The sequence below is a fragment of the Trichomonas vaginalis genome, chromosome I (assembly GCF_026262505.1).
Source record: "Trichomonas vaginalis G3 chromosome I, whole genome shotgun sequence".
Lineage (NCBI taxonomy): Eukaryota > Parabasalia > Trichomonadida > Trichomonadidae > Trichomonas > Trichomonas vaginalis.
The window spans coordinates 22,255,735-22,276,413 of NC_067203.1; the positions used below are offsets into that span (position 1 = coordinate 22,255,735).

Sequence of the window (20,679 nt, forward strand, 5' to 3'; positions counted from 1 at the left end):
AGAAAACATTTAGGAGATTATGGTAAAAGTTCTGAATTCTTTAAATCTAGTATATACGAGAGAGTAAAAGAAATTAGAAATAATTATTTTCATGAATAAAAAATAAACTTTAAAAATTCATGTCTTACATTTTTGAATAATTTATTTTTTTAATTTGTATGAAAATGAGTGGATCAAGATTCGTAACCGTCAATCAATTAATGGATGCTCTTTCACCAATTCTTGAAAATGTTAAACAAGTAGATGTTTATTTCGATGATTATGTAGAAAGTTTATATTATAAAGGTAAACATAATATTAAACCCATTGCTTTTGCATTTGATAATAAATTAATTGAAAATGCAAAAATTTGGGAATTAATTCCAGATATTGAATTTATAACAAATATTAATGATAAATGGTTTAAACGAATTCCAACCACAAAAGTTCTTTGTAAATTAATGATCAAAACTGAGGAAAAAGAATTTAACAAGTTTAAATATCATCCAAATAAAGTTTCAGAACTAGAAAATGAAAAACTTCAGAAAAAATTAAACGATAGACTTTCAAATGATCGTATTGAAAAAATAAATAAACTAGCAGAAGTTGCATTTAATAATGAAATATTTGATGAATATAACCTTGAACTCAGTGATGGGCTTTAAGGACCCGGGCTCAACGAGTCATGATTTATGAAATCAATAATTTGATTTATTCGCTCTTCAATAATTTCTATTCTTTTTGTTAAATCATCTATTTTCATTAATGAGGTGATTCTTGATTGGGGAATAGATTTCAAACTAACCACTCCTTTTATTTTTGAAATTTTGAATCCATCAACTTTAAACATTTTATTCAATTTACATGTTGTCAATTCTTCAAATAATTTTTTATTATTAGCATAATAGTCATTAAATTCTTCAACAGATGAAAAAATTTTTATTTCAGTAATTGGTTTAACAACGTTTATTTTTTGTTGAACATTTCACTTTCATTTATTTCTTCCTCCTCTGTTTCATTTATTTTTAAAATCGGTTTCATTTATCATTAAATAAAAATTAGAATATAAGTGATGAAATATATTTTTTAATTAATATTAAATCAGAAATGGCGGCAGGATTCTTTAAAAAATTATGGGATGGAATTAAGAAAGCTGCGGTTGGGTTTATAAAAAGGTTATTAAACCTGTTGCAAACTTTTTGGCACCAGTAGCGAAAACGGCAGGAACTATCATAGGTGGAGTATTAGGTACTAAAGCAGGTAATCCGGCGATGGGAGCACAAGCAGGTAACGCAATTGGTGGAATTGCTGAAGGAATACTTAATAAAATAGGAGGTAGATAGTGGAAAAAATAAATATTATTTTTATCTTAGTATCGGTTGTAGTCTTTGATAAACTTTTTCTCCTTTATTTAAAATTTCTCTTATTGGGGCAGCTTTTGGTGTTATTGATTCAGCACGTCACTAATTGCTTCTTTATTCTTAAATATCCAATTTGCTCCTTCTTCAATGTTTCCCAAACTTTATGCGCTCCTCTTTTTACTTTATCCCACAGTTTCTTAAATATACCTGCAGCCATAGTTGATTATTTCATTAAAATTAAAAATTCATTTTCATCTTTTAATTTTGATTTTTTATTTATTAATAAATGACGACTAACTATTTAGTGCCAAACACTAAACCAATTAATGGAAATGTGTTTCATTCATTCGAAAAGATAAATGAAATATTCGCAAAGAATGACGGTAGAAGATATTATAGAGAACTTGAAAGTTCATGCTATGACTCTGATGCTCCATATTTTGATGATAAACAAACTCATTTAAGAATTACAAATCCGGCTCATGATGTGAACCAATTAGGTGACACATATATTAAACGCAAAGTTAAAGCAACTCTAGTTTCAAATAAAGCTTTCACATGTGATGCCGCTTTTAAATGCATGCGTTTATTCGTTGGTTACAAATCATCAAATCAAAGCTTTAAACAATTAGAAGTAGAAACTGAAAGAGGTGATGCTGGTTATCTTCAAATGGATTGCGCCCGTGAATCTTTCGCATTTGCAACATATAAACCAAAATCAGAAAGGAAAGTTAAAAAGTTTGTTCATTCGTTATATAATAATGTTCAAAAATATGATAACTCAGTATGTGGTAAATATATTGACCCTTCAGAAGTTTTCAAGAAAGCAAATGAAGAAGTTGATATCACTTTTGATATGATTATTCCGGTAAATGATTTGTTAGCATTTCAGGCGTTCGATGATTATCCTAAATCATTTGGTGAAATCATTCTTAAATATTATGTTTTCAGGGATACTTTAGTATTTTGTCAGGTTGACCCGTTAAGAGTTGCTGATTTACAAAATTATGTTTATGAAAAGATAACTGATGAAAATTATGAAAAGATTATGAATCATGTTTATAAATATGATCGCAAATTCCAACAAATCGGACTTCCTGCCAAATTAATTACAAGCTTAGCCGCTACATCTGCTGACGCAACAGTTGATGACGTTATTATTTCATGCACAAAGATGGAAGTTTTAGAGGATAAATGTATTACACCAGGATACGGTTTAATTGAAGAATCAGTTAAAGCAATACCACGTTTATTCAGTAAGGAAGATCCATTCATGATTCCAGCTCAACATATTGACGTTCGTTCACTAAATGGAGGTTGCATCACTCCAGAAGGTATTAGCTCAGATTTCTCATACGCTCTTCATAATGTTACAGATGTTGTGTTAACATTTCCGAAGAATGCAATGCAAAGAACGGTTTTAGAAAATCCAATGCTTCGAGGTCTTCAGGTCACTATAGATTCCAGAAACTTCCCCGATCAAGCGATGACCACAGTGGGACATATTCTTTACACGTATGCTTCAAGCTTCTGATTTAGATGGAGTGAATGAATGCACAGAAGAATACGAGGACTCATTAACTAGACCACTGAATGATGATAATGGCACGCCATTAGCTAGAACATGGAAAGACCAAACTTCATTCTTATGCACTATTCCAGTTCAACGTGATGGAGCGGGTATATTCTTTGATGGATTAGAAACTTTCAATCACAAGTTACAGTACAAGTGAAAGCTTATCCAATCATTCAGGGTGAAAATGACACTTACTGTTCAAAGTGACAAATCCTCCTCAGGTTTGGTTTACTAGGACTACGTATTGGACATGGACACCGGATGAAGGTTTGAAATATCATCCAACAGGTACACCACCACAGTATAGAAGTTCATATGATGAAATATTGATGAATAGAAATGTTTAAAATTATAAATTTATTTTTGATTAAATGGATTTCAATTCTGAAGAATTAGCAGAGTATATAATACACATAGATGATATGATTAATGAAGCATTGAGTGATAATAGAAATGCTCTATCTAAGGAAAAATTAATGAAAATTCCATATTCTGAATGTTACTTAAATTCAATCACTGCAGCAATTGGTAAACAAAATAAAGGTAAAACATTAACGATATTAAAACAAATTATCATTATTGCTAACACTTCCCCCATTCACATGTGTTAATTTATATCAACCGTTCAGGTTCACCTTCAGATGATACATTTGAATCTTTAAAGCATTTAATCAAAATTCCAATTATTTATTTATCACAAGAAGAAGCAGAAGATTATTTAAAAAACTTTTTAATGTATAAAGAATTATATAATACAATCAAGAAGCAAGGATTAGAGGATAAAATTATTGATAAACAACGGGATGAATTATTTGAAACACTTTCTATTTCAAATTTTGATAGAGAATTTTTGCATTCACTCATTTTTCTAGATGATGCGTGAAATCAAAACTAATAACAAATGAGAAATCATATTTTAATCAATTATTAACTCAATGCCGACACATTCAGTGTTCATTCTTCATGGCTGTTCAATACTTCAAAGCATTAAGCACAAACATTAAATCAAATCTATCAACCCTTTTCATTTTCAGTGGGTTTAGTCGTCAACAGTTGAACGTTATGCTTTATCAAGTGAATTTACCAATGAGCATTAATGAACTTTACACACAATATCAGCAATTAGGTGAACATGGAAAAATAATAGTTGATTTAAATAAAGGAGGTGTTAAATTTGATTAACTTTTTATAATTAATTTTTATTTTTTATTTATAATTAAACATGACAGAAATAGCAAATCTTCTACAGGTTCCATTAAAACAAGGGACAAACAAAAAGGGTGCATATAATAGAACTATGAAAGTTCCAGACGGAATGAAAGAATTAGTTCATATTGTTGCTGGTCTTCAAAAAGATGTTAAACAAATGAGAAATGTTTTAACATTACCAGAAGCTCAAGCATATGCCAAACGTCATGGTCCAAATTGGGAAGCACACGAAGCAGACATTACGGGTCCAAATGGAAAGCCTGATGGTATAAATGAAGTTTTCGTTACTGATGGTCAAGGTAATATTAAAGTCATAAATGGGTATAAATTAACAATGACGGATTATCCTAAACGTAAAGCATATAATGAACGTTATCCTATGCAATTTGATGAAAATGGAAAAGCTGTTAAACAATACATTGGAGAAGGTGAACATGGTCCAATTAATTCATACCGTCATAATCCATATTCTTATTTCAATGAAGAATTAAACGCTATTGAAGAAGGACCGGATGGATTACCACGATATTCTAATCAGTTTGATGGTCAATATGCAAATTTGAGACCTGAAATTCCAGCTAAGAAATTCTTTAAAGTTGCTTTATTCGATCCAGTGTTCAATGAACAGAAAGAAGCAATGAAAGCAGAATTTAAACCAATTCAAGTGGCAAGAATTTCTTCATCTTCACTTTCAGAAGCGTTCAAGGAATTGATAAAGAAACCACTTTATTCTCAACAAGGTTATAACTTTGATTTAATTAAAGAAAGTGATAGACGTAAATTAGAAAAATCAGATGGTTTTAAGAATGCATGTAATGAAATGATTAAAGATATTGTAAATGATAAAATAAGACTGGAAGAAACTCAAAGCAATATCAATAACATAATTGGTGCAGTTACAAAGAAAGTATAAGCAAACAATGATGAACCTTGGGATATTACCGTAACAACTAAATAAAACTTTAAATATATTTTTCTTTTTTTATTCAATTATAAATGAGAAGACGTTTCACAAGTCAAAAGAACACTAACGCAAAAGCAGAGATTACGGTTGGTTATAACGTAAATGATGATAAATCACGAATTATTCAAAATGTTAAAGTTAATGTTAGCCCTGAATTAACAAGGTCAGCAACTCAACCAAATTTATTAACTCGTGACTTACCGAAGAATGAGGAGAATGGAGACCCAATCATTTTATCTGAACCCGGTAAAGAACCTGTTGAAATTCCCACTTATCCAACATACCCCCCACCTCTTTCATCAAACATCGAGAACCCAGGAATCTACGATTCCAGTCGCAATGCGCCATATAAAATAGACATTAATTCTGAATTAATGAAAATTTACCGTGATATAATAACTGATAATTATGATTCAATAATAAATTTAATTGATCAATCCGGTTTAATTATTTTACCTTATGAATCATTAATTCACATTATCGCCATTCTTTGTGATGTTCAAGATTCAGACGTTAAGATTCAATTTTTCATAGATGATGAGGTTTCATGCTGCGGAACAGTTGCAAAAATAAATCCTATAAAGGATATTAGCACAATTAAGATATCAAAGAACGGAACAACAACTGAACTTCATTTAACATATAATGATATTTATAATAAAATAGTTGATGAATATAAAATATCACTTGAAAAATTCTTTGTTAAGGCCATTTAATATTCAAGCATTAACATTATTGAATAATAATCCTTTGAATCATAATCAATAATAATTGACCTTTCACCAGTTTCTATCGTTTGTTTTATTTCTTTTTGTTCCCCACTATCTGGATCGGTCATTGTAATTGTTTTTGTTATAGTATCAGCTTTATCTTTAACTTCAATCTTTTTTCCATCGGATATTTAAACCAAAATTCCAAAAATTCGATATTGTCAATCTGTTCATATTTTAATCTATCAATTACATTTTTAATACCATCTGAAAATCTTATGAAATGGTCATTATATGGGTTTGATTGAACTAAATTTGAATGAAGTGAAATATAACCCGATGATGAATATGACATTGACTCATATTTTCTGAAAACACTAAAATTTATAACATGAATGAATTTCTTATTCGTTGAATTTATGAATTCTTGAGGTAATCTTATTCTAGTTTTATTTATCACTGGAAAATAACGCTTTACCATATTTTTAATCGTAATAAAAATGTCAATTATCAATATTATTTCGAATAATAGCTGTGAATTAAATTTAACAGTTAGCGGAATTTATAATGTTACTCTCGTTTCTGTGAGTGGTAAATTTAATCCCATTCTTTTAGACCCTTCAGATTATATATCATTTATTAAAGATGACCATGAAAAAACGTATGATATGTATATAAATAATGTGATAACGAAATGGGATATTAACATGATTTTAAGTTATTTAAATGAATCATTTATCGTATGGTATGAAGAAAATTTTAAATCAAAACCTGATAAACTTTTTGAACTTGATGAAATAAATAACCTTATTAAATTTCCGCTGAAAATTAAATTTTGTACTCCTCATCTTCGTTCATTGTTGGGGATATTAAATTTTGAAAAAGATGTTGGGGATGTTTTGTATTCTGACACTGGTTCCAATTTCATTTTAATCAAATGTGATAAAGTTAATACCCCAATGAGATTTTCACATCAAACATTAGACCCTAACTCTTACCCATCAATACAAAACATTTTATCCATCAACTTAAACACATTTTCTTTATCATATCCGTTTCAATTATCCGGGAATTCATTTATTCTTCATTCAAAAGATTTATCAAATATTAAATTTAGAATAACTGACCTATTTGATTGTGATTTAGAATTCATGAATGAAATATTATGGCAATTTCAAATAGAAAAAATAGGTGATGAGATAACGGATTAAATATTTATTTTTAAATCATAATAAATGATTAAACAACAGCAACCACAACAACTTAAGGTCCCTCAGACCATTACATACGCCACATATGCATATAATTCAAAGACGGCAGAACAAACGCAAAGGTTGAAATATGGAGATTTGGAGATAGTATTGAAAAATGAACATTTCGAATTCGTTTGCAAAGGTGGTGCAGTGATATCAAATATAAAAGAAATTTTATTTATGAATTCTAAAATTAAAGGTATAACGGATGATATAACATCAATTCCACCAGAAGAACAAAGATATTACGCATTAAATGCATTTCCCAAAGTTTTGAAGATTGGAAGATTTAATTTAAATGAGGAATTCATAAAAGGTTTCCTAAATGACATAATGAAGAAAGCAGATAAGGAATATGTCAACAGTGAGTTAATGAAGAAGGCAGATAAGGAATATGTCAACAGTGAGTTAGAGGAGAAGGTAGATAAGGGACTTATGGCTAGTGAATTAATGAAGAAGGCAGATAAGGAATATGTTAATGAAAAAGATAATGAAATTAAAGAAATGGTTGAATGGTATCATGAATGGACATCAAAGATTTTAAAAACTAAAGCTGATACAGGATGGGTTTCAGGATGTTTAGACCTTAAAGCAGATAAAACTTATGTTAACAATGAGTTAGAGAAGAAAGCAGATAAGGAAAAAGTTATTTCATTCATTAATACTGAGTTAGCAAAGAAAGCTGATATATCATTTGTTAATGAAGAAATAAAACAATCAGAGGTCTATTTTACTCCACCATTTTTAAATTTTATGAAATCATCAGATAAAACCTTTGATATAGATTCTTTTGAATGGATATGTTTCGATGGAGTGACCATGTATTTATTTTATATAGGTGGAGTGCTTTATTATTTTAAAACAAATGATTTTAAAAACTATGAATCATTTACTCCATCTGTTTGGAATCCTGATACACGAAAGCCAATCATTAATCCAAGAATTTTATATGTTGAATATAATAACGGTAAATTTATGGGAATGATAACGGTTGGAGATGATTTTTGCCCTTGTTATTCATTCGATTGTATCCAATGGTTCAAATGTAATTTAAATCAAGATGCTAAATTTAAATTTCCAAATAATCCTATTAGATGCGTTAATAATAAATGGGTACTAATTTATGAAGTCAATCAAATTTTCATTAGTGAGGATGGGATAAATTATTATATGTTTAGTATGATGTCATCAGATTTGAAAATTGATTATACAAGTAAGTGGTATTACATTAACAGCATGTATTTTATCCTACAAAATGATAAAATTTATAGATCATCTTCAATACCACAAGGTCAATTTGAACAAATTTTTCAAGCTGATGGAGACATTGAAGCTTTATGTTATGGATCAAATGTTTATGTTCTCGTTTCAGGTGAAATGGTCTATTCATATCCTGTAAGTTATAACAGACATATTTATTTATCACAAGATTTATCAAATTGGGAATTGGTTTATTCATTCACTCCAAAACTTACTCGAAATTATAGATTTACTAATTTATTTTATATTGATGGGTATTTCATTGCTTTAGGATGTGGTGATTTAGTAAATATCAGTAGTGATGGAAGAAACTGGTCTGAAATCACAAAATTTCAAGATGTTAGAAAAGCAATTTTCAAAAATAATACGTTAATATTGATAACAAGACTAGTTTTAAATACTCACCCAAATTCAATATTATATAATAAATTCAATATTCATAATGGATTAAATACAATTCTTGAGATGATTTACCCCATTGGTTCTATATATACGTCAATGAATTCAACAAATCCCGCAACAGTTCTGGGTTTTGGTACGTGGGAACAAATAGTTGACAGGTTTTTGTATTGTGCAAACTCTTCAAAGGAAACAGGTGGTTCGAAGAAAATTAAAGAAGCAAACCTTCCACCGCACACTCATACGGGAACTACAAACTTTTCTGGCGACCATAGCCACTCATTAAGAGACCATCCATTATACAACTCAGAATATTATGCTGGCAATGACGTTTTATCTCCAGATTATAACCATTCGGCAAAAAAGACTTTTCGACCAACTGAACCAGGAGGAAATCATGTCCATACTTTCACAACAAATCCAACAGGCTTGGGTGAAGATTATATGCCACCATTTATGACTGTATTCGCATGGTACCGCATTTATTGAATGAACTAAATATATTTTATGTCTGTAATTAATTAGGTAATGAAGTAATGGATGAACTGCAGAAATATATTTTATCGTTAATGTTTACGTTAATGGTTACGTTAATGTTTATGTTAATGTTTATGTTAATGTTAATGTTTTCAGGTTATTCAATAATTATTTATTTTTGAATAACTGATGAGGTCACCGGGTCACCAGGTGGTCACCAGGTAATTTAACTTCTCTGAAAAAATGTGACAACATGACATTTTGACAACATAGTGGGAAATGAGGAAGGCAGTTATTATTTATTTTTGAATAACTGATGAGGTCACCGGGTCACCAGGTGGTCACCAGGTCATTTAACTTCTCTGAAAAAATGTGACAACATGACATTTTGACAACATAGTGGGAAATGAGGAAGGCAGTTATTATTTATTTTTGAATAACTGATGAGGTCACCGGGTCACCAGGTGGTCACCAGGTAATTTAACTTCTCTGAAAAAATGTGACAACATGACATTTTGACAACAGTCCTGGAAATATGATGCAGTCCAAAAATAAAGTTAGTTTTAAAATTATTTTTATTTATTTTTTTATTTTGTATGTAAGAACAGAAATGTCAGTCGAAGCAAAAACATTCACAAACAAATCTAATGGCGAAACATTCACAAAAGGCACTTATAATAGTATTGAAGTCTTACGTAGAGACAAGGATGGTTACATTAATGCAACAAAGATGGCAAGAGAAGCAGGAAAGTTAAACCATTTAAACAGATTTCTCAATAGTGCTAAAATGCAGGAAATTCTTGAGTTTTGGTTGAAAGAATACGGTGGAGCCAAAAGTGGCTCAACCTCAAAACAAGCATTTTATGAGCTTGCTAAGGGCGTTATAAATGAATTCAAAGGTATTTACATACATCCTGACCTCGTTCATTTTGTTGCTGAATGGTGCTCTGTAAAGTATGCATTTTATGTCAAAGATATTATGGACTCCATAGACAAGAAAGTTCATGAGAAATTAGATGAAGAAGAACTCGAAGATACAGTAGAGAATGCTAAACATTTGTTTGAAGAAGAAGTTGGAAAAATGTGCGAAAAACAATTAGAACATGAACGTGAGATATGTTATGGTTATAGAGATTCTCCATACGAACTAGACCAATGGGAACAAGAAGATTTAAAGAGAGAATTTAGAGAATATGAACTCGCTAAGATAGCATTTGAAGCTGCAGAAAAGAAGTTAAAAGTTTGGGGTCATTCTGTACAAAAATATTGTGAGTAAATGAACCATTTATTTTTATCATAAACGACCAGAAATATATGTTTACGTTAATGTTTACGTTAATGGTTTCGGGTTATTCAATAATTAATTATTTTTGAATAACTGATGAGGTCACCGGGTCACCAGGTGGTCACCAGGTCATTTAACTTCTCTGAAAAAATGTGACAACATGACATTTTGACAACATTTACGAAAATTTGATGCAGTCCAAAAATAAAGTTAGTTTTAAAATTATTTTTATTTTTTTATTCCTATATAAATGACGGCAACAAACAACAACAGCAACTTTATCATTTCTGATGAACAAGTTATTGATTCATTAGCTGAGGAATTAGTTGTGGCAGAAACTAAAACCCTCAACGAAAGAATTGGTGAAAACAAGATTGATTTACATAACTACCTCAAACATGATGGAGGAAGAGGAAGGAAAACTGGTATGGCTTTATTAGTAAATAAAATATCAAATTTAACGATTATAGATGTTGATATCAATAAATCGTACAATGATGAACTTAAAGAAACAGTTAGAAAAGACATTTTATCAAAACTTTCGGATAAAGATGTTATCGTTAAAACTGCATCAGGAGGTCTTCACATTTATTGCAACACTAATTTCTTCTATTCAACCTCGAACAGAATGATTAAATGTTATTCCTGCAATGATTATGATATTGATATCATGACTTCTATTGATGATTCAAAGCGTTCATTAGTGGTTATGGCTGATTCAAGAGTTCGAAAGAATGCAACAGAACCAATCAATACATACTCATTCATTCGTGGAAGTTATGATTCAACATTAACTAGAACAGTGAATGATATATTAAATGATTTGAATATTAAGGTAAGAGTTGAACAGAAGAACGAAGAAATAAAGAGTATAATGAATGAAAACAAAGATGTAAACATTGACGATAAACTTGCCCAGAGCATAGTTGATGGCATCTGTGATTTTGAAGTACATAATGACGGTGGAAACATGAATTTAGAAAAAGAAGTTACATTATTCACACTGTTTCAAGCTATTAATTCGTTACCTAATCATTTAATTAATGAAGCATACGATAACGTTTATAATTTCTGCAATTTAACTGAAAATGCAAAAAGTAATTTTGAAAAAGCACGTAGTAGATATGCACATTTAATGACTTCTCCATTTGTTTTAGTGAAGATTCTAAAACTTTATCAAAAGGAATATTATGATGAATACGTTTTGCCTTTATTACGTAAGCCAAAAATAACATTTGATATCAAACTTGATGACTCGTTTTTGATAACAGATATTAGACGCAAGGCTGAAAATCATCAGTATAAAAACAGTTCTGAAGTAATTGAAGATTTATCACGTGTAATTCGTTTTGTAGATTGTGGAAACAAATATTTCATTCAGAAAGATTACAACATACACGACAAAATGAATCAAATATCATTTGTTCTTCAGTCAAACATGAAAGAGTCACTCAAAATGATTAAATTATTTAAAGAAGAAGGTAAAACCATAACAGCATGGGATGTACTACTAAATCAATTGTCTTCATTAACCGTTAAGGGTGTTTGCTTTAAATCTGATTCTCCAGATGTTTTCTCAACGTTTCAGGGTTATAAATACAACATTCTCGAAAAACCAGATTACTCAAAAATTGAGATGTTTATGAATTTCATTAAAGAAGCCATTTGTGATAATAACGATGAAGTGTATAAATACCTTCTCGGCTGGATTGCATCAATGATTCAACATCCTGGAATCAAGAATGAAACAGCAATTATTTTGAAAGGACTTCAGGGAACAGGTAAAAACAGATTCACAGACATTATTTCTGAACTTCTCGCTGGTTATTCATGTAAAAACATTACTGAAATAAGTGAGCTAACGGGTAATTTCAACTCAGTTGTTGAAAATAAAATGTTTCTTGTACTTAATGAACTCAAGAATGTAGGTGAAGACAGACTCGCAAACTTCAACGCTTTGAAATCAATTATTACGGATAATGAGATTAGAATTAATGAAAAGAATCAACCCAGAAGAACAGCACAGAACGTTGCAAACTTCATTTTCGTAACTAACAACGTCTACCCTGTCAAAATTGAAGTTGGAGACAGAAGATACGTAGTTTTAAGGGTTAATGGTAAATTCAAGGGTCAATTTGATTACTTCAAGAATTTAATGGATTCATGCACAAAGGAATTTTATGATAACCTTTTAACATATTTTATGCAATATGACCTTTCATCATTTAATGTACGAATCATACCGATGACTGAAGCCAAACAAGATTTAATCGAGTTATCAACAAATCCTTTAGATGAATGGATAAATACACATTATGATGAATTATGTGCAGGTATGACGTGTAAAAATGCTCTATTCTGCAAACCATCAGACATGAAAGACAAAAACTTTCAAATGAGCATTAAGGATAAATGTGAAAGGAAACAAAGAAAAATAGATGGTAAACAAACATGGTATTATGTTTTGAAAGAAGAAATGAAAGGATTATATAAACAAATTGAACCAAACGATAATGAGGAATCATTTACTGACGATGAAATACCTGTGAATGAAGCTTTATAAAGTATGACTGGAATTTATTTTTGCCTTCCTCCTATGATGTTGTCAAAATGTCATGTTGTCACATTTTTTCAGAGAAGTTAAATGACCTGGTGACCTGGTGACCCCTTCAGTTCTTCAAAAATAATTAATTATTGAATAACCCATGATGTTGTCAAAATGTCATGTTGTCACATTTTTTCAGAGAAGTTAAATGACCTGGTGACCTGGTGACCTGGTGACCCCTTCAGTTCTTCAAAAATAATTAATTATTGAATAACCCATGATGTTGTCAAAATGTCATGTTGTCACATTTTTTCAGAGAAGTTAAATGACCTGGTGACCTGGTGACCCCTTCAGTTCTTCAAAAATAATTAATTATTGAATAACCCATGATGTTGTCAAAATGTCATGTTGTCACATTTTTTCAGAGAAGTTAAATGACCTGGTGACCTGGTGACCTGGTGACCCCTTCAGTTCTTCAAAAATAATTAATTATTGAATAACCCATGATGTTGTCAAAATGTCATGTTGTCACATTTTTTCAGAGAAGTTAAATGACCTGGTGACCTGGTGACCTGGTGACCCCTTCAGTTCTTCAAAAATAATTAATTATTGAATAACCCATGATGTTGTCAAAATGTCATGTTGTCACAAACTTTAGAACGGCATAATTTAAATTTTTATTTTTATCATAAATGAATACCCCACAAGCTCAAAATTTACCACGAATCATAACAAGGGAGGAAATGATAAAAATGATGCAAGAACATGTTAAAAATAACAAACCACTAAAATTGAGAAAATGTGGTTATGCAGTAATGATGGAAAGAGAGATGTTGTCGAAGAGGAATAAAAATTAAATTTGGATAGAGTTTAAAAATTCATCTTTATTAAATTCATCTCTTCCAACCAATTTATTTATTCTATTAAATTCTTTTATTTTTGCTTCACTCAGTTTAATGATTGAACGGTAAGTTTCTAATTTTTCGATTATTTCTTTCCTCTCTTTATCGTTTTCAGTTCCATTAGTTTTATTGTTTTCAACCCCACCGCATTGCGACTTCTTTTTGTAATAGCATATTTTTGATTTAATTCCGTTTAGTTTCTTTTTATATTCATTGTCTGGACTCTTGACTGCTTTGTTGTCACTCATTTCTTACGAAATAAAAAATTAAATATTATTTAAATATAATGGAGTAATAAAATAAATCGGAATTTCTATTAATTTCTTGTCAACTTCAACTAATGCATTGCCGTTAATATATCTAACAAATTCAGCTATTGTGTCAAATCTTCGTCTTCTTTTTGTCATTGATTTATCAGTTTTTCCATAATCGAGATGAATTAAAACTTTATTTCCTTGTTTAAAATTCATGAGCCCCGAATTAATTTGTTCACGTTTAACATCATTTAACTTTTCCATTTGCTTTCTAATATATTCCCATTCTTTTGAAATATCATTTTTCATTTCCACCGGTTTCATGTTTATAGTTCTATGCCATGTATTATTGTAATAATATACTAACTGCTGTATGATGGAGTCATGATTTCCATCCCAGTATATCTGACCGTTAACCCCTAACGCATCTCTAAGAGTTCTCATTACCGCATCAACTATTTTATTATGAAACGTATATGGAGAGGATGAAAAGTAAAAATTAATTTGTGGGAAATAATGAGCCATAGCTGCCTGAAATCCTTTATCACCATCACCCCTGATATTATCTACTCTTTCATGATCTAGTAAGTATTGAATAGCTCTTCTTGTTTCCTGTTCTGTTTTCCCTTTCACCGGAATGCAATATAAATATCTAGTGTTAATGTTAATGGCAAATAAATAAGTAACGTTTCCTTTTGAATATTCCAGATGATCGATTTCGTATGAATATGGATATGGAGCAAATGAAGGTCGACTAAATTTTTCCTTTAATGGTTGAATTTTCGGGTCAATTGGTTTATTTAATATCTTGAAATCCTTTTTAAAATCTTTTTGCTTCTTAAATGTTTGAAATGGATATAATAAAGTGAATGATGAAGGATTAACTGAAGGAGGAGGAGGTACTACTGTTGGAGGTTTTGGTGTTGTAAGTGGTTTAATTTTATCTGCTTTGATTTTGGAATTCAATCCTCCCTTCATTAATTCTGGATGTATTTTATTCATTTGTTTTAAATATGCTGTATATAAAGGTTTGATATACTTTCCCGCTTCGAGTTTATGTTGAAGGATGAATTCCAAAAGTTGATCTTCATTTAAAAGTCGGGCTGAATATGGTTTAACTAATGAATCATAAATTAAAGCTTGTGCATCATTTATGGTCTGAAGGACCTGGGTGTTTTGTTCCTTTTGTTTTTGTTCCTTTGGCTTTTGCGGCTCGGGATTATATAATTTATATAATTCATCAATATCTTCTTCTGTTAATACTTTATTTTTGAAATCTTTCAACTGTTTAAGCTGTGATTTAGTTTTTCCCTTTATATATTCATTATTTTTAATTTTGTCTTTAATTTCAGAAATTATTTTATTATGATATTTCAAAATTTCATTTTTATAATATGGATAATAATATTCCATATCATCACCCATTATATTATTATTATATTTTTGGAGATATGCTTTTAAATCATAATAATTAAGAAAATTTTGATTAAATACTAAATCATCAATTAAAATTTTTAAATCTGTGTTATTCATTTATATAAAAATAAAATCAATGTTTTAAGGGTGCCCGCCTCTTTGAATCATAGTATCAAAACCATCATTAACGGTTCCTTTTGTCTCTTCTGTGGTATTTTATTAAAAATTAAATTTTAAATTGTATTAAATAAATGGCATACAACATCCATTTTCACAACATACAGCCTTAGTGTGTGCTCCTGTTAATGCAGTCTTACCGATTGTTAAGCGAGTCATTGACCCGTTTTTAAGTTGTAAATTAATATTCTGACCATCAAATATCAATTTATCATTTATTATATCCAAATAATTTTTAGGTGTTAATTGTTTATTTTGTCGTAAACTAACACCTTTCATTTTTTGTGCAATCTTTTTAAAATCACGTCCATCAATTGAACCATTGAATGATGTATAACACTTAGGACATAAAGCAACCATGTTATCACCTTGTTTCTCAATTGCTAAACCCAATAACTTCTTCTCATGTGCTTTTTCTTCAGCTTTATTCTTTAATTTAGGTTTAAATTTCTCATCAAAACAGAAGAAATCAAAAGGTGCGAATTTGAAAATGTTTTTATCATAAAATTGTTTATCGGTAACAATTGCTTGAAATGCTTGAGTGTTAGGAAGATTTGGGTCGCCAGCGATTGCCCAATAAGATGAATCAGTATCACCTTCAATGAAATGAAAACGATTAACATCCATGCATTTATACATAAAATCATAAATGAAAACCAAATACCAGTATTTAGCATTATCTAAAGTGAAGAATGCCTCTTGTAAACATGTATCACATCTATAAAATCTATCTTTGAGCATCACTTGATATGTATCTTCACCTATTTCTCTTATGTTTTTAAACTTATTTGACATACATGCAACGCGTGCCTTCTGTGCATTCATTATTTTAGTCTTTGCGTAATTTTGTGTATTCATTGCATCGTAACCATATGATCCATTAAGTGAAATCTTGCAAAATAAACTTTTTCCTTTATTTCCTTCTAATTCAGCCTTTTGTCTTTCGTTCATAAATTTGTTCGCAAATTCATTAAAACAAGTGTTTTTAGTAAATGTTAAAATTGATTGAATGTCATCAATGATAAAATGAAATCTGTCTATTAGATACCAAAGATAATAAGAAGAAAATGGTTGATATTGGCTGTATGTTGATGCTAACTGAGTTAATTTTCTCTGTTTCTGGTCAACTGGTAGATTGTTTGATTTCATGTAATTATACATAAAACTGCCAATTGTTTTTTCATCTGTGATAATATCTAAGTTTCTTATTATCGGTAAAAAGTTTATGTAATCATTAATGTATTTTTCATCAATGTGACCCTTTACTTCAGCCACGAATAAAGTATTTTTCTTCTTAATTATTCCCAGTGCTTTTGCTTTCTTTGTTGCTGTATCACAAATGATAACACCATTCAATCTTTCCGGCATATACATTTTATGGTCAGTATATTGAATGAAATCATGAGGATTAGATGAAAATGATGAAGGATATAATGAATTAAAATCAACACCAACGAAATGAGTCATAATGTTGGTGGTGTCCTCATTTGATACAGTTTTAGTTTCTGGATTATATGAAAGTTTATTAATGTGCGTGATTCCTTTAAGATTTACTCTATGTTGAACATTTGATAGACCACCAGTAATTCCATTACGGAGAATGTGATAAGCTTCAACTGAATCTAAAGTCATTGGTAAATTATATTTTAATGCATAATTTCTTAAATTGATTCTTAAACGTTGAACATCTTCATCTTTATTTGATTTTACGACATTGCAATAACAACACATTAACTGACAATTTTCTTTGGTATGTGGTTTTTCATTATCGATTCTATCCAATGTTGGTTTATTTGCATATGTAAACGCTTTACCACACATTTTGCATTTAGATGAAAGGATTAAATCGTGATAGTATTGAAAATCATCCATTGAAACATTATTTTTACTATCCCTTTCTGCTTTTTCATCTTGTTTCTTATATGATTCAATTTTATATTTCCAATACTTTTTCGTTAATTCAAAACTTGATTCTATCTCTTCCTCAGGATATTTTTCATTAGGATTAAAGTCTTTATATGCTAAAGCGTAACGAATCATTGAAGCATTCGATGATAAAGAAAGATTATGAAGCATATCAATTTTATAAACAAATGTTTCTTCAATAATTTTATCGATTGGGTCAATCATAATTTCAACATCTTTATTGCAATAATGAATAAAATATTCTAATCTATTCTTAAAATTTTTAGCATCATTGAGATATATTTGATAATCACTATCTGATATAGTTTCTTGAGTTAATGTTGAATAAAATGAATCTTGAGTGAATGGTTCCACTTTATATAATTCTTCTTCGTAATTCTCCCATGTGATGAATTGATAAGGGAAAAAGGATTTAACACGTGATTTATTGTTTCCGAAATCTTGAGTGAATTGGTCTAATGTCCCACCCGCTATATAATTTCTGATGTCAATAAATCTCAATTCATATGAAACGTTTGTTTTCTTTACAATGATTTGCTTAAATTGTGAAGATGAACCCAGCATTGATTTTATTTTCCATTTTGCAGTGTTTAAATCATGAAGAATTAAATTTAAATCAAACTTTCCCGAATTAAAACCTATGATATTCACTTTATTGAATTCTTCATCTAGAAGTTCTTTAAATGCTTCCTTCTGTTTTTCATTTAATGTATGAGACAAAGTCCCCACCGTTTGCGACTTCATTAATTCTTCATATTGTTCAATATTTGATTTAGCAACTAATGAACAGGTTGAAAATAAAAACTCAATCCAATCAGAAATAAAAGAATCACTCGAAGTTAAGCAAAAATTCCTCGTATATGTTTTATCGTTTAATTTAACCGTTGATGATACCATGAATGGTTTTAAGTAAGCATTCAAAGTTGCACACTCAGAAAGTTGTAATTCTTCTTTAGTCTCTAATGTTTCGAAGTCAAAAGTAATATAATATCTTGTCGGTTGATAATATTCCTGCAAATTATGTGCTAATAGCCATTGATATATCTTCTGTTTCGTGATATGTGGTGCATATGGTTGTTGTGTGTTTTGCAATTGAACGTCTTGAATTAATCTTCCATTATTTTCTTTACATTTCTCACAATGTTTTAAAAATCTTCTTTGGTTTTTCCTTTCTGGATCATCACGGATAGAATATACTTCTTCTTTGCAAAAGGGGCAAACTTTATATCCTGTGAGTGCTTCAACGTCTGTTATTCTGTCAGCGTGAAGTTTTCCACATGGACTCTGTGTTAATAAAATATTTACTGTTTCAAATTCTGGATCTATCATTATTGATTCCACTAATGGAAAGTCTACCTTGTTAATGTCTACGTCTTCTGGTTGAGGGTCACAATAATAAAAATCAATATTAACGTTTAACATTCTTGCTAACCTCTCACTTTCTGATGAAATGTCAAATCCTTCATATGCATCTATGGCTTCATTTAAATAACTTCTACGAGTTTAGGATTAACACCATCAGGAATGTTATAGAAGCGTTTAAATAACCTTCTACCTTCGGCTCTTATTTGATTATCATTCATTTTAGCTGTTCCATTTTTGTTCATTTATGTAAGAATAAAAATTAAAAAAATAAATAAAAATAAAGTTTATTTTTTTTAAAGTCCGAGACTCAGAGAGTCCAGGGCTAAAGTCCATAAAATGAATTAAGAACACATAAATTTTTATCATCTGCGACGTGACGAATGCATTTTAATTTACTCAAGAATGCATACCCTGATACATTAAATCTAATTCCTGTCTTATTTAATTTCACAACTTTGAAAAGGAATGTATGAATAGCTATAAAATGATGAGATGATGTTTTATGGGTTGCTTCCATTTTTTCTGAAATAAATGAATAAATATAATGTTTATAAGTTTTCATATCTTTTATGTTCTTAATAACGAATGGTATAGACCTTTCAACTTCGTCTTCCTTCGGTGCTGTTCTTTCATATGAAACATTATTGGTATCTTCAATAATGAAACCACAATCGCATAAAATTTTATATGTACCAATTGTTTCTTTTGATATTTTATCGAACAAATCAAAAACTTGATCAACACCTGTACATTTATTTAAATAATAATTTGTGTAAATATCATGGTCTTCTTTCTTAATCGTATTTGTTGCATATGTTACATTTTTCAGTGCTTTTTTGAATTTTTCAGAATCAAGAGGAGGTGAAAGTAATATACATGGATAATCTCCATCGTCAATAAACTGAAGCTTATGTTTATGAATAAATTTTGTGCCTTCTTCTGAAAGTGTTTCGTCAATATCACCATCTAATAAATTTTTTAGTAGATTCCAAAAAGTAATTTTTATATCTTTCCTCATGTGATTTTTGAACTTCTGATTCTGAAGCTGGGATATTCATTAAACCCTCTACTTCATTCTCAGCATTTCTCAATTCACTAATTCTTTCATCTATTTCATTTCTTAATTGTTCCAATTTCTCAATCTCATCGTTATAATATTCATCTTGTTTAATTTTTTCTTCAAAATATTCAGGAGGTGTTTCAAGGCTCGCTGAGCCCAGGTCCTCCGGACCATAAAGAGGAATATTCTCCTGTTTTTCAACTTTTTTGGGATATAAATATCTCATTATAGCCTTTTTAGTAATTGGTCCGTTATATTTAAATTCATTCAACAATCTGGAAAACTCTTTCACATTCTGCATATATGTTGGATAAGAACCGTCTCCAAAATTTTCTAAAATATTTTCTAATTCTGAATTAGTGAACTTTAAAGATTTCAATGAATTAGTTGTTATACTCATTTTCTTACGAATTAAAAAAATAAAAAAATAAATTTAACTTAGTTTTAATTTTACGTAAGAAGTTAATTTTTTATTAATGGTAATATAGGAATTGTAGGAATAAAAGCTTTTTATAAATTATTCAAAAATGTAAGACATGAATTTTTAAAGTTTATTTTTTA

At 29.7% G+C, this 20,679-nt stretch overlaps 12 protein-coding genes and 1 pseudogene across 13 annotated transcripts, besides 1 other annotated feature; 8 read left to right on the forward strand and 5 right to left on the reverse strand.

Annotated features, from left to right (window-relative positions):
• Positions 1-200: 200 nt before the first annotated feature.
• On the forward strand, positions 201-630 carry TVAGG3_1030080 (protein of unknown function, DUF4108 family; the record flags this gene model as incomplete). The annotated part of the gene is made up of 1 exon (XM_001320866.2): positions 201-630. A coding segment is annotated over one exon (430 nt), but the record flags the coding sequence as incomplete, so codon positions are not given.
• Positions 631-2,010: 1,380 nt separating this feature from the next.
• On the forward strand, positions 2,011-2,596 carry TVAGG3_1030090 (uncharacterized protein; the record flags this gene model as incomplete). The annotated part of the gene is made up of 1 exon (XM_051255155.1): positions 2,011-2,596. A coding segment is annotated over one exon (586 nt), but the record flags the coding sequence as incomplete, so codon positions are not given.
• A 95-nt stretch (positions 2,597-2,691) lies between these two features.
• Positions 2,692-20,592: a mobile genetic element.
• On the forward strand, positions 4,214-4,833 carry TVAGG3_1030110 (uncharacterized protein; the record flags this gene model as incomplete). The annotated part of the gene is made up of 1 exon (XM_051255156.1): positions 4,214-4,833. A coding segment is annotated over one exon (620 nt), but the record flags the coding sequence as incomplete, so codon positions are not given.
• On the forward strand, positions 5,122-5,754 carry TVAGG3_1030120 (uncharacterized protein; the record flags this gene model as incomplete). The annotated part of the gene is made up of 1 exon (XM_051255157.1): positions 5,122-5,754. A coding segment is annotated over one exon (633 nt), but the record flags the coding sequence as incomplete, so codon positions are not given.
• Positions 7,035-9,200, forward strand: TVAGG3_1030130 (keratin-associated protein family; the record flags this gene model as incomplete). Its single annotated transcript, XM_001320867.2, has 1 exon — positions 7,035-9,200. The coding sequence occupies one exon, from the start codon at positions 7,035-7,037 to the stop codon at positions 9,198-9,200; it is 2,166 nt and encodes a 721-aa protein (XP_001320902.1).
• On the forward strand, positions 9,799-10,464 carry TVAGG3_1030140 (uncharacterized protein; the record flags this gene model as incomplete). The annotated part of the gene is made up of 1 exon (XM_051255158.1): positions 9,799-10,464. One exon carries the CDS (start codon positions 9,799-9,801, stop codon positions 10,462-10,464), a length of 666 nt encoding a protein of 221 aa, XP_051080732.1.
• On the forward strand, positions 10,724-11,591 carry TVAGG3_1030150 (Prim-pol domain family; the record flags this gene model as incomplete). Its single annotated transcript, XM_051255159.1, has 1 exon — positions 10,724-11,591. A coding segment is annotated over one exon (868 nt), but the record flags the coding sequence as incomplete, so codon positions are not given.
• On the forward strand, positions 11,879-13,036 carry TVAGG3_1030160 (uncharacterized protein; the record flags this gene model as incomplete). Its single annotated transcript, XM_051255160.1, has 1 exon — positions 11,879-13,036. One exon carries the CDS (start codon positions 11,879-11,881, stop codon positions 13,034-13,036), a length of 1,158 nt encoding a protein of 385 aa, XP_051080734.1.
• TVAGG3_1030170 (uncharacterized protein) lies at positions 14,187-14,618 on the reverse strand (the record flags this gene model as incomplete). Its single annotated transcript, XM_051255161.1, has 1 exon — positions 14,187-14,618. One exon carries the CDS (start codon positions 14,616-14,618, stop codon positions 14,187-14,189), a length of 432 nt encoding a protein of 143 aa, XP_051080735.1.
• Positions 14,862-15,707, reverse strand: TVAGG3_1030180 (uncharacterized protein; the record flags this gene model as incomplete). The annotated part of the gene is made up of 1 exon (XM_051255162.1): positions 14,862-15,707. A coding segment is annotated over one exon (846 nt), but the record flags the coding sequence as incomplete, so codon positions are not given.
• On the reverse strand, positions 15,834-16,592 carry TVAGG3_1030190 (uncharacterized protein; the record flags this gene model as incomplete). Its single annotated transcript, XM_051255163.1, has 1 exon — positions 15,834-16,592. The coding sequence occupies one exon, from the start codon at positions 16,590-16,592 to the stop codon at positions 15,834-15,836; it is 759 nt and encodes a 252-aa protein (XP_051080737.1).
• TVAGG3_1030200 lies at positions 17,204-19,300 on the reverse strand (annotated as a pseudogene). Its single transcript has one exon. A coding segment is annotated over exon 1 (2,097 nt).
• On the reverse strand, positions 20,061-20,518 carry TVAGG3_1030210 (uncharacterized protein; the record flags this gene model as incomplete). The annotated part of the gene is made up of 1 exon (XM_051255164.1): positions 20,061-20,518. A coding segment is annotated over one exon (458 nt), but the record flags the coding sequence as incomplete, so codon positions are not given.
• Positions 20,593-20,679: the final 87 nt, after the last annotated feature.